Raw genomic sequence first — 14074 nt, forward strand, 5'->3', positions numbered from 1 at the left:
CATAGAATATAAGACAATCATAATACATGAAAGATAAAACAATCTTAATACAATATAGCATAATATAATATAATCAAATTATTAATAATGAATTACATCATTTATATCAAAAAGCATGTAATTTATTGTTAATGGTAAGACACTTCCCTATAATATATTTTTTGATTATAGTCTGCTGGTTTGGTTCTGCAGTGGTTATCTTTTTGCGTAATGCTGTGGTTCACTGTTCCAAAAAACTTAATTAGAACAGAGGTTATGATATATAATAAAAAGTAAAAATTAAGACAAATCAAATAAAGAGTGAAAGTTGAGATTTATGTAAGAAGTCAGATAATGTAACAAAATGGAGATTGTGTTGCATGAACTATTATATTCACATACAGATATTGGCTTTCTGTCACATCTTATTTCTCCCTTCCCCACCAGGTATAACACCAGCTGAATCTCCCATCATTGTGATGGGAGTGGAGAGCTTCACCTTCCATAAAATCCTTGGAGAGGGCTCATATGGTAAAGTAAGTATTAGACATTGTGGTGACATCTTCCTCATGTGTCTGATGTGGAGCAGTAATATGACTCTAGGAGCGTCACTGCTTCACATCTTCTCATCACATCTCATGACAGCTCATTCCATTCCTCCAGTTCTAACTCTCTGTATTCTCCAGGTCATGTTGGCCACACATCAGGCCTGCCAAAAACAACTGGCAGTGAAGATGGTGAAGAAGAGGCTCCTAGTCAAGGACTCAAGAGACGATGTCCTGATAGAGCGACAGGTCCTGGAGATGATTAGGAACAGTCCATTCATTTCTCGGGCTTTTGCCACCTTCCAGTCCCAGGTAAGAGGCTCATAATCCAACATTTCTGAGTCATCGATGTATTAAATTTATCTACTCTATGTGCCAATTTGTGTGCAATGTTCTTCTAGGTCACAGTCATAGTATTTGTTAAAAGAATGTGACTTAGAAGAACATTGATTAAAACCAGTGCAACCAGTGCCTCATATCGACAATATTTCATTTACCCTCATTATTTCCTCTGTTTTACACAGGACTATGTTTTCTACGCCATGGAATATCTCAGTGGAGGAGACCTTAGAGGCTTCATCACAACGTATGCCCCTATTCCCATTCCAGCCATCAGGTAAGTTAGAATGTCATATATTAGATGAAGATAATGGTTGTCAGGGATATACGGCTTTATGTCATTATCACTCTCTTAGTTTAGTGGATGAAATATTGGATTTTGATGGATTTCTTTTTTTCTCATCAGATTTATTGCAGCTGAGCTGATCTGTGGGCTGCAGTTTCTCCACAGCAGAGGCATTATACACAGGTAAGTACGGCACACTTTCTATGTAGACCTGGTATGAATAGTCTTATACCCTCATCCTAATGCCCTCTGTAGACACTTTTTATCTCAGGCCACAATGGGGTCTTCCGCCCGGTTAATATAATAAATATGTTATTATCTCTTTTTTTCTACCAGAGATATAAAATCAGACAACATCTTACTGGACAACAATGGTCACTTGAAGATTGCTGATTTTGGTCTTGCCGTGATGAACATCTTTGGCAATGCAAAAACGACAGGATGGGCCGGGACGCTTAAATATATGGCTCCTGAGGTGAGGAATCATTTACATGTCCCTGAGTTATCTCAATACAAGACTGGACATCTCCATGTGTTCCGCTGTCTGGTCAATATTCTTATTGTCTTCTTTATGTCTTCACAGATTCTTTTAGAGAAGCCATACAACACAGCAGTGGACTGGTTCTCTGCTGGTGTTGTGATATATGAGATGGCTACTGGCAGATATCCATTCAGTGAAGATGAAATTGAGGAGAACATCGAGAAGGCACTGATCAATGATGATCCTGCCTTTCCAAAAGAACTGGACCCCCAAGTCAAAGCCGTCATAAAGGGGGTGAGTATAAAGGCACAACTCAGTAATAAAGTTTTTGAATACTATGAAAAACACAACAATAAAAAAGGATAACAACTGAAGGCTGAATAAATGTCTTCATTGTATGTTCCCAGCTCTTGGATAAGTCACCAAAGAGTCGGCAGAAATTCGTGGACAACATTAAAGATCATCCATTCTTTACGGAGATCAACTGGACAGAAATAGAGGGCGGCAAAGCATCTCCACCATTCCACTTACCACCTGTAAGTATATGACCCAGAGAAGATGGTGACAGCAGTACATCTCTATTGTGTGACTTCTTTATAAACACTGATTCTTGAATATTTTGTCCACAGCCACCAGTGATGACATCAGATGCAATGAAAGATGTCCTTTCTTTCTCCGAAGCCACTAAACCACGAATGGCTAAAAAAAATCAAAATCTTTTCTGTGGATTCACATTTGCTGATGATGGATGGAAGGTTGTAAAGCAGATGCAGAAAGCTAAAACACCTAATCGGAGACCTAAAACACCCCATTACAGGTGAGTCATTGTAAATGGGACTGGGATAGGGGTCATGAAACCCCATCTTGTCCCATGAGAATCAGTTAGCACAGTGTAGTGAGGAAAACTCTTAAGGGTGCTTTACATGGTGCGATATCGCTAATGATTTATCGTTGGGGTCACAGTGTTTGTGATACACATCCGGCGTCGTTAGCGACATCGCAGCATGTAACACGTACGAGCGACCATCAGCGATTGCAAAAGTGGTTAAAATCGTTGGTTTTGGAGAGATCGCCCAAACACCAAATATCGTTGTCAGGTGAGTAACGAGGTTGTTTGTCATTTCTACGGCATCACACATCGCTATGTGTGACACCACAGGAATGACAAACAACTCCTTACCTGTATCCACCAGCAATGCGGAAGGAAGGAGGTGGGTGGTAGGTTATGTGCCGCTCATCTCCGCCCCTCCGCTTCTATTGGCCAGCCGCTTAGTGACGCCGCAGTGACGTCGCTATGACGCCGAATGCACGTCCCACTTGAGGGAGGGATTGTTCGGCGGTCACAGCGACGTCGCTGCCAAGGTATATGCGTTTGACGCTGACATAGCAATAATTTTTGCTACGGCAGCGATCAACAAATGTCGCACGAGTGACGGGGGCAGGTGCTAACGCTCGCGACATTGCTAGCAATCGCTAGCGATGTTGCAGCGTGTAAAGCACCCTTTAGTGTTGCTTACAGTTTGCTGATTGCCCATGGGGCCAAACCTGGAGGTGTTTTCCCATTAAGATAATCCCATTTCATGTGTCCCATTAATATGGAAAAGTTATTTCTAACCTAGTATCTCTTTTTGTGAAGGTCGCCTACCACAGAATCTGGAGGAGGATAAGATGGTGGAAATAAAGAGCTCTGAAGACATGCCCCAGCAGAGCATCTAATGGAAATGATATGCACCAGAAAGAGCCAACGAGTCTTAGAGTGCACTCCTGACTACTTGTCAGTCCTGGCTCCTAATCAATCAACACTAGGAGTGTCCTGAGGGCCGTGACCTGCAGTGTAACATGCAGCCATATCCACTCCTTCCTATTGAAGGATGGGGGTGTTGCTACATTCTGGTGCTCTGCAGTGTCCAAATACAAGAAGAAGATGAAGACCATGAAAATCCTACCAGGAGTCAGTAAAATGACCGTGGACCAGAACTTCTAGATGGCATGTTGCCTTGTGCCCCCAGGGAAGGACAGTTATCCATAGGCCATGGTTCCCTAGAGGTTTCCCCCACAGGGGGTTTTTCCTCTCCTGAGTGCCGATGGATAAACACAACATAAAAACAATGGCAACTTGTCATCTTCTGCCCTAGGTGGATCTCCTACTACAACCACTAGTGGCATAGAGGAACCTAAGAGGACTTTTACAAGCAATAAACAGGACAATTCACCATCATGTGCTAGTAATAGTTTCAATTTATATCTTATGTATAAGTATTTTTTTCTATTTACCCTTAAAGAGAACAGGGTGTACTGTATTAATTTTTATTCTCATCAGGGCTGAACTCCTGGTCACTATGGGTCACTGCTTTACTCTTCCTTCCAATAATTTGGATACATTTCCCCTATGATTGTGTTTTTTCACTAAAATCTCAGCCAGGGAGTAACACCTCAATATAAATCTCCCTTCAGTCCCTAGATTTCTGAAAGATTCAGTCGTTCTTTCCTAAGGTGACACTTCCACTGACTTCCAGGCGTACGGACCTGGCCACTGTTCCCTGTTTGATGCAATGGTTTAATGTTTCTTTAACCCCTTAACAACCACCAATGCGCATTAAAATGGCGGTCACTCAGGAAATAGGGAATAAGGAAATTGTGCCCCCAGAGCTGCAAAATCTCCAGGATTTCAACTACCAGGAATAACAGAGAACCGGGAGAACACGAACGAGACCAGTTACATAACGGTGATCCTGTGCCTCTCTCTTCTCTCCTTGTAGTTGTTCTGGGAGATAAGAGGGATACAAGTGCTGTCCTGTCAGTGAAGTTAGAATCAAGTTCAAGATCAAATCAATGAACCCTACCCTAATCTCCTGATCATCACCCCCAGATCATCACCCCAACACCATTCCCCTTGTCATCCCCCTAATCAGATTGCATTTTAATTTTTATTTATTTTTTTTTATCTTATGATTTTTTCTTTCTGTCTTTACTAATAGCTGGGTTAGGGTTTAGTGTTCTGGGTTTTATAAAATTTACACAACAAAAGTATAATAAAAGAAAAATAATAAAATACAACTAAAAAAATACCAGTCTTAGATTAGGTTTAGGTTTACTAGTGTTAGGTTTGCTTTTAGGTTTTATTCTTTTAATGTTAGGCAAGTATATAAAATACAATAGTGGCCCTCAGAATGCTTACTATGGAGCAGGCGTATACGCTGCTTTGCTACGGCAGTTCCGGGACAGATACAGAATTTGCCTCTAAAGCAGAACTGTTTTGAAACAGTGACAACTCGGCTTCCTCCACAGGATCCCACAGCCTGATGGTAGCATAGTCAGTCGTCACTGCTGAAACGTCAGTGGCAGGGCCAAGTTCTGCAGTCCCCTCTTCATAGAGCTATCCTGATCAGTCCTTTTCCCCGCAAATTCCCCAGTTTCCAGCAGCCTATGGTACAAAAGTTGACGTCACTAATTTTACCTCCTTTGATTTTTTCAAAATTTTTGCCACCCAAGAATCCCTACAATTAATCGCCCAGCAAACCAATTTCTATGCCCTTCAATACATAAAACCCATGGCCTTCCATTTCTGTTCATGGAGTTTCACCAATGTCTCTGAAATAGAAAATAATAGGGGTATTAGCCTCAACATAAATTTATTGAAAAAACAACAAAAACCACATACTCTGCTCCTACTGGGCAACAAAATCTGTCCTCAGTACCCTTTTATTTACAGCTGTAATGACCCTATCCCGTTATGAAGCCGTAATGAATTTTCCTCTTTTTAGGGACAATTCCCAAGTTCTCTAAGAAATGACTCTGATTAGGATTGCCTTAGTAAATTGAGACCCCTAATTTATTTTTAAATTCCTATACCCCTCAGCACAATGTTTCCATTGAAGCAGAGGTTACCATTAGAGATGAGCGAACCGGTCGCGGTTCGGCTCGAGTTCGGTTCGCCGAACGGAGGTCTCGTTCGAGTTCAATTCGGCGAACCGAACCGGTTCGCCGAACCACTCGAACCGCATAGGAAACAATGGCAGGCAATCACAAACACATAAAAACACCTAGAAAACACCCTCAAAGGTGTCCAAAAGGTGACAAACAACTCACAACACAACACAAACACATGGGAAAGTGACAAGGAGATATACTCATGCGAAAACAAAAGAGCTGGACAAGGAAAAAGAGGAGGAGACACAGATATATGAGTATATGCAAGGAAACATCGATGCCATTACTGTGCAACTTGAGCCCTGCTCACTTTAGGCTTCCAATCTGGATAAATTGCCTGAGCTTGCCACGTACGCCTTGGGGATCTTGTCGTGTCCTGCAGCCCGCGTTCTCTCGGAACCTGTCTTCAGTGCTGCTGGGGGTCTGCTGGCAGATGAGCACATGCGTCTATCCACTGACAACGTTGGCATGGCTCTCGGAGGACTTTTCTTCCCCTGGGTCATCCAGGGGAGGCGAAAGGCACGCGTATTTTTGAGAGTGCTTCTTGCAAAGCATCTTTTTCATTTTGAAAAGGGGGATCAACTGATGCCAGTCAAGTGGGGTGTGTGTGGCCCAATTAGTGGAAACGAGGGAGACTGTGGTTGGAGTCCCCTCGCTGTGTTTCTAAAAGAACCAAGATGAACAAGTCATGACTCTCAGAGGACTTTTCTTCCCCTGGGTCAACCAGAGGACGCGAAAGGCACACGTATTTTTGAGAGTGCTTCATGCAAAGAATCTTTTTCATTTTGAAAAGGGGGATCAACTGATGCCAGTCAAGTGGGATGTGTGTGGCCCAATAATTGGCAACGAGGGAGACTGTGGTTGGAGTCCCCTCGCTGTTTTTTAGATGATTTTCGAAGTGCATGTCATGCCTAAAAGGTATTGTTTCGGCATCTCAAACTTGTTGGCTACAGAAAGGCTGCCTTTACACCCTTTTATCACCAAGGATTTTCGAGACCTTATGCCCATTGCAGTGCCCCAAGAGCCGATGGCCATTTGCCACTCCTTCCCCAAGAAAGGGGTGCCCGCGCTAACACAGCAGGTCGCACACAACATCACCGCTTCCTTGAGAAACTCTGTGTGTTACAGGGTGAATTTCAGCACAGATACTTGGAACAGTAAGCATGGACAGGGGCGTTAAATGTCGCTGACTGGGCACTGGGTAACTATGGTGATAGATGGAGAAGTGTCTGCTGTACAAGTCTTTCCGTCCCCACGAGTTGTGTGTTTAAATCCTTCCTCTGTATGTACAAGTTCCTCCACTGCTTCTGCCTCATCAACCTCGTGTTGTTCCTGCACCTCAGCCCAAACCCTGTGTGGTCAGGCCACCTTTCCTTGTAACTGTGCCCAAGGAATCCCACACAACTCCTTACTATGCTGGCAGCAGAGCTCAAGGCCATCAGGTGGTCAAATGTTTACTTTGAAATGTAGGGGAAATGTGAGACACCGCTGAGGAGTTGTGGACGGTTAGCTCTGTAGAGTGAGACCGAGTTTCATCAATGGTTGTCTCCACTCAACCAGCAGCCAGGGAATGCCGGGTGCGACAATGATGCTAAACAGTCTGCGGCCCTTCTTCAGGGCAATGTGACACACGTGCCTTGTATGACTCACGTGTTGAATCCAAATCTCCAACAATGTTTAAAACACTATCCCGGCCTACATGTCCTTCTGTCGAGGGCACGGTGTAACGCCTGCCTGGATCGACACACTCAGATGGGCTGTAAAGGATAGGCTAGAGGGAACCCACTCACCAAGCTGGACCCCCAGAACCCTGAAACCCTTTAATCCCTATACAGTGATGTTGAATGACACAGGGCCCAAGTTGATCAATACCTGTGGAAGGCTGCAGTTCCAGAGAATAGTAGTCATGCAGGGTCAAAACATTAATTGAGGAAGAGGAACAGAATGTGAGGGACAGGACTTAATCAGAAAACAAGCAGAGGTGAAATGCAAATCGGCCAACGAGGTACCTAAACAGCAAGCAGGAAAAGTAGTCAGGTAACAAGCACACAAACTCATAAAACTAAACTGGGGGTAACAGTAACCAGAGGTTCATAGCTATGTCTGGCAGTGGTCTTCACTCTTCAGACAGGAGGGGCCTAAAAAAGGGTGTTGTGTCTTCCCATTGGTTGTAGCTGAATGATGGTACTTCATCTGTGAGATACCCACCACCTGCATTCAGCCTGTGGTTCTGCATCTGTCAAGGTAACGCATCCCAGTGGGTGAGCATAACCTGTGTCCACCTGCGCCGCTGGCGTCGACTCCTCTCCCATCATCAGCACTATGCACGAAAGGAACACGTTGTCACCTTGCGACAGGAGTACAAATTGACGTAGCGGACTACGGTGGTGACTTAACAGTCATGTGCGGCAATGATGCAAACATGGCAGCGTGCCTTCGTCAGGCCCATGTGACACACGTGACTTGTATGGCTCACATGTTTAATCTGATTCTCCAGCAATTTTTAAAACAACATCCCGGCCTACATGGCCTTGAACAGCGGGCACACTCACTATGTGCTCACTTCCATCGTTCGCACCCAGTAGCTCAACAACTTTCATTGCTCCTGAAGTCTTAAAGTCTGGCGGTTAAACGTCAGAATTGCGATGTTCCGACACGCAGGAATTTTAATCTGCACATGTTGCAGCGTCTGTGGCAGCACCGCAGAGCCCAGCTGAAATACGTTATGAGGTTTACCCTGGGCTAACTTGATCCAGAGGTGGTGCACATCAGGCTGCTGGAGTGGTGTCAGATTAAGGACATATGCACCGTTCTACACAGTTTACAAATGTCGACGCAGATGTTTAACACTGGCGATGACATTCTCAGCGTGACAATTTTGGTCATCTACATGATGGAACACACTGTAAGTATTATTCGGAGTCAGGTGTTGGTCCAAGAGGAAGGGAGGAAGTACTGGAGGAGTCATATGCGGAAGGGATAACAAGATCTACAAGGTCCAGACGGTCAGCGGCACCTTGGTGGCAGTCATGGTACGGTGGGGGAGAGGGATTATCAAGGGAGCATAGTATCAGCAAAACAGTTCAGGAAGGTGCAGGAGCCCAGGAAGAAATGGAGGATGAACTGGCGATGGGCATGGAAGACTCAGCAGATTAGTGAGAGCTTGCTCACATTTTGGTTGTGCGAGGTTGTGGGGAGAGGGCAGAGGAAGGAGGCACGATTCTCACCTCTCCGCCACCAACACACCAAGGACTTGATCCTCCTGGATGCTCAAGACACATGAGTGCCTTCTTGCTGCACTACCAACAACATGACCCTCGGATTGTACGAATTCCAAGTCATGCTGACTACTGGGTTGCCACACTGTTAGATCCCCGGTACAACACAAAATTTTGCGAAATAACTCCTGCCATAGAAAGGGACGCACGTATACAGGCGTATCAGCAGAAGGTGGTACGCAATCTTACATCTGCTTTTCCACTAAACACCAGTGGTGCACAGAGTGAATCTCAACGCTTTTTCATCGATAGGAGGAAATGGTCTTACTTGTCCACATCTGAGGGACCGAGGGCTGGCTGCTGTGCTGAGACGGCGTTGAGTACGGTGTCTCTGCAGAGTTGCATTTTTGGTCATATACAAACTGAGTTGAAAAAGGACAGATGCTGGTGGAAAGGGGAACAGGTGTGTTGGAAAGCGTAAAAAAGTTTCTGTCCGTGGGTTTGGTGGTTAAGCAACATTAACATTTGCTGAAGAAACAACATCTGTTACGGTGGGACTGGCAGATTTGGATAAGGTGGCATATACTATGTTACCGCTATATCAAAAATATTAAGAAGAAATGAAAGAGAAAGGTAGATATCACAATCGCCATTCGGTGTCCACCGTTCTCAGAGATGGAAAAGGAGAACTTGGCAACTGGAAGGTTAGGTGGAGGATACAGAGCAGGTTGACTCTCAAACAAATAGTAGCCTGAACCGAGTTAGACGCAACTCGGATCTGGAGACTTGGAGCCCTGTTAACGTGACAGGGTCCACACGACCACCCAGCCCCGGAACTCCCTGTTAACAACACAGGGGCCATTGGTTACGCAGTCCGTGTGCATAGGTGACACACCTGTGGACAGCAGACGTATCAGCAGCAGCAGGCCTGTTTATGCCACTGGGCTGCACTAGCAGGACTGGTAGGACAGGAGCTGTTCTTAAACGTTCTGCGTTACCAACTGTGGTGGCGGCCTGCATCGATGACCTATCCCTGCCTACCTCTGGCCTAAAGCTGCAATGGGTTCAACACATGGAGGTGTGCTCTTTCGGAGCATAATAGAAGACTGGGCACCTTCTTCTTGGCTCCAGCCCCTTTTATAACCTGGGTCCGCCCGAAACCAGAGTGGACCACAATGCACCTCCTGGAGACAAAAGCAGAGTGACACGTCATGAGTGGCATAACTAGCGTCCTATTTTGAACCGCCACTTGAATGATGACCTCATGTCTGCCACAACCAAAACACCTCAATAGTCATCGTCTGACCAACAACAATCAGGTGACAAGTCATGGCCCTCTGCAAGCCTGTTGGGAGTGGCCTGGCCAAATTGTCAGGACACCTGATGCCCTGTGGTCTTTATGGGCTCCCCACATCATGGGCAGGGCCAAAGAGTTCATTACCCGACCTAGCCTGTGATGCAGTAAGTGCCTGAGCATGCTCAGTAGCATGAAATACAGTTTCTGAAAAAAAGACTATCCGCTTCAGCTAGGCACAACACAGGACTTAGACCCGGCACGGAGTGCAAGTACCTGTGCAAAGAGTCTTTTCTCAGTCAGTGTGAAGTCCCACAGGTGTTGTGTTGGTGCATTACCTTCAGGGACTCCACGTGGAGGAAGAGTCTGGTCACACTTAGATTGCTTCTTTATATGTATTTTCGTGACGCCACTCTCGGTATTGCGGTCAGTGGGGACCGCCACTGCAGTGTAAGGGGACACCTGGGGCTGATGTTGGGTGCAGTTAGTTTTAGTGGCCTCCCGAGAGTGAGTCAAGCACCAGGGCCCTGTGTAAGTGTGTTGAGCCGCAGGTTGCAGAATGACTCAGGCACAGTCCAAACGAGCATGCTCTGTAGCCCAAAATTAAGACTTTGCCTCAGGAATGACATAGTCAGGCAGAGCATACTCAGTTGGCGAAACACTGGAGTTAGGCTGCGGCTGGGGTAAATCGGCACACAGGAAGGAGCAACCGCGGAAACACTTCGTTCAATTGTGAGGGGAGTCATTTTGGAGTTTTGTGAGGAGTACCGTAACGCCAGTGAGCAGCATCCTGTGCCACAGACCAACATTCTTCCGGTGCTGTCTATACTGTTAACCATGATAGGAGCGTAAAGTCTGTATTTATGGCAACTGGACATCACATTACCCGGGTACGGTAGGCTGTGTCCAGACTGTAATGCGTGCACGCAAAACTTTGTTTTATTATGAAAACACATATCTATTCTGGGTAGGACGACTATATAGACAATCATACTTGCTGCCTCTGCACTGTCAAATTGTCACGTACAGTTTAAATCATAGAGGGACAGCGACACATGTTTGCATTGAATGTTGCTTTTCAATATTTACATGACTGTGTTGCAGAGCTGTGTGGTTTGCATTCACACTGTTATCATCTGCCTTATCTGTGAGGCTTCAGCTAACAAGGGTATTCAGGGTGGGTGATGTGTTTTGTCTATGTTTAGGTAGATAACTGGGAAGCTCTTGTGATGCGCCACTAGTTAGTTGTCTTCGCACACACACGCACACACACGCACACACACACGCACAAACACACAATTACTGCTGCTACGCAGAGGGCTTAGCAAGCAGTAGGCCACTGATTAGATTGTTCTATTATTTCAATTTAATGCATGGTTCTTATTGTTTGTTTTGGGAAAGTGAAATAATCATTTATGAACCCAACTGCAAACAGTGCTTTCATGTTGCGTGGTTTTGCTGCATACTGTCGATCCCACCAAATACAAGACTTAAAATGAAGCATAAGTCGCAAAGGGAATTTCACTGTGCTACAATTCGGCCTAGCGGGGCTGTGCAACCACCGCCTGCTCCATCAAGTGCATCTGCGTGCTCTTCATCTTCTGTGACTGTGGGGACAGCAGTCACACATGCTTTTTCACGATGAACTTCCACCCCTTTACCCGTAAGCGGGAGTGTGATTGCCAGGTCGTGACTTGTTTTCTAAGTGGAAACAGATGGTATTGTTGAGCTGTCAGACATCGAGAGAACCACCATTGGATGAAGGCAACATTATATCCACGCCTGCACCTTTGTGAATGATTGGCTGGACTACCTTCAGTTAATTATTGTGTTCCACAAATGGAAAGGAGTGTAGAACGCACATGTGTTGTACTTTGCTTGGCAGCAAAGGAACACTAACTTAGTATTCCAGACAATTTTAGGATGGCAGAAAAAGTGTCATCTCCTTGGGCAAATTAAATAGCGTGGCAAAAGTGGGCAGGTGGGTACAGTGGCCGTGTTCTGTGTGTACCAGGACAGTAAAGCAAGCCTCACTTTCTATCCCTCCTAATGGTGAAATGCAGCAAAGAATTCCATGAGCTTGCTATAAAAATAGCGTTGCAAAATGTTCAGGAGGGTGTTATGCAGAGGTGTTAGAAATAGCTTGGCACCATTGGGGCACAAATGGAGTACAACAGCCACTTTTTGGATGCCACTAACTGTTAGCATTTTTTGCTATTATTATAGCTTATTAAAAACAGAGCAGGAGTGTGCAATGCAGTGGTGCTGCAAATAGCTTTGCACCAGTGGGACACTAATGGAAGTCCAACAGCTACTTTTAGGATGCCACTAAGTTTACTCAGTGTTTGCTAGTATAATGGCTTAGTAACAATGAGTTTGAGTGTGCAATGCAGAGGTGCTGCAAATAGATTTGCACTAGTGGGACACTAATGGAAGTCCAACAGCCACTTTTAGGATGCCACTAAGTTTACTCAGTGTTTGCTAGTATAATGACTTAGTAACAATGAGCTTGAGTATGCAAAGGGCAGGAGGGTACAGTGGCAGGGTTGTGGGTCTGGGTAGAGGAAAGGAAGCCTCACTTTCTATCCCTCCTAATGGGGAAATGCAGCGAGGAAGTCCCTGACCTTAGCTACACAGACGCTGTTATCTTCTGTAGCTGTTAAAATCTGTTTTCACGGACCTGATTGTCACCTATGGCTCTGAGCCTGCTGTTATTAGCCCTTACAAGGGCTAATAGAAACTTCTATCCCAATTCTGTAAAGCGCTGTGTGTAGAGCGTACACAGCAGTATCGGAGACAGGAGCTATGCCAGCGGTGACTGACACCCAGACGCAGAAGGCAGATAATGGCGTCCAGACGGGCAGATGCCCGTATTTATAATGCAGGGACATGTGACATGGACATCCTATCACACATGCCGTTGCTTCTCTGGCTAAAAGTCCACTTAGCTGTGTGTGTGTCTGGGATTGGCTGACATGCTGGCCCGCCCCACTACACGCGCGCGCTTAGGGAAGGAAGACAAGGAAAAAAAAAAAATGGCGATCGTCATTATCCCAGCAGCAGTGATCTGAATGCGCTGTTCCCGCACACTATACGCTGAAATTTCATAATAGTAGGAGTCACAGAGTGACTTACACTATTACAGCGGAAAGCCAGCTAGGAATTAGCTTGGCTTTTTGCTGCTAGAACCGTTCTCGAACGTAACTAGAACTATCGAGCTTTAGCAAAAATTTCGAGTTCTTGTTCGATCTAGAACAGCCCCCAAATCACTCGAACCGCGAACTGGAGAACCACGAACCGCGAACCGCGCTCAACTCTAGTTACCATCCTTCTAGACCTTGAGACGAGCCACATTCAGCTCTGAGAGAGATTTGCAAGCCACATTCAGCTTCTGCCCCTCACTGTAGTGACACCCAGAGCCTCTCATTACACGTATAATGACAGCCAAAGCTTTTCAAAAGAAATCACACTAAGTTCCATACCCAAATTAGATCTGCTCTTCTTTTTTGGGGCAACTCACAAAAGTCACCATCTGGAGACCTGCCCTTCACAGCTGTTTGCTAGACCAGATTCTAATGCACCAATCTGGAAGACGGTCATGAGCTACACATCACAGGCCTGCAAGCCACGTGTGGCTCCCGAGTTACAGGTTGGTGACCACTGCATTGACAAATCCCTTATAAGCGTCAAGGGCCGTCTGTTATTTATTCCAATTAATCCCCTCCAAGCGTGACAAATATGGTGCCAAATTATACTAAATTTACTAGAGCACAACATGGTACATGTGCACCTTTCTCATTTATGAAGGTAAGTGTGATGCCCTGGACCCCAGGGGTCACGGAATAACATCACATACACACACACACCCCTCCCCTGGTCAGGAACACCCGTCAAACAAAACCCTTGTTGCCTCCCTCCAGGTTCTGATGTCCACACCAGGTGAGGTGGAGCCAGGCGGTTGGCCCCACCCACCGAGGAGTTCACAGGCCTGGAGGCGGGAAA

The 14074-nt window shown here is 45.6% G+C and overlaps 1 protein-coding gene across 1 annotated transcript; it reads left to right on the forward strand.

Moving 5' to 3' along the window:
- Positions 1-699: 699 nt before the first annotated feature.
- On the forward strand, positions 700-3848 carry LOC142283580 (protein kinase C theta type-like). Its single transcript, XM_075333131.1, has 8 exons — positions 700-836; positions 1049-1140; positions 1270-1332; positions 1486-1624; positions 1733-1924; positions 2038-2166; positions 2260-2447; positions 3267-3848. Exons 1-8 carry the CDS (start codon positions 714-716, stop codon positions 3295-3297), a joined length of 957 nt encoding a protein of 318 aa, XP_075189246.1. The 5' UTR covers positions 700-713; the 3' UTR covers positions 3298-3848.
- The last annotated feature ends 10226 nt before the right edge of the window (positions 3849-14074 follow it).

The sequence above is a fragment of the Anomaloglossus baeobatrachus genome, chromosome 2, assembly GCF_048569485.1.
Source record: "Anomaloglossus baeobatrachus isolate aAnoBae1 chromosome 2, aAnoBae1.hap1, whole genome shotgun sequence".
Classification (NCBI taxonomy): Eukaryota; Metazoa; Chordata; class Amphibia; order Anura; family Aromobatidae; genus Anomaloglossus; species Anomaloglossus baeobatrachus.

Bases quoted from the DNA above. Each gene is read 5' to 3' on its own strand.
- LOC142283580 (XM_075333131.1), top strand. From the start codon at position 714: ATGGTGAAGAAGAGGCTCCTAGTCAAGGACTCAAGAGACGATGTCCTG. The intron at 1,333-1,485 runs GTAAGTACGGCA...TTTTTCTACCAG, and splicing joins AGCAGAGGCATTATACACAG to AGATATAAAATCAGACAACA. The intron at 1,925-2,037 runs GTGAGTATAAAG...GTATGTTCCCAG, and splicing joins TCAAAGCCGTCATAAAGGGG to CTCTTGGATAAGTCACCAAA.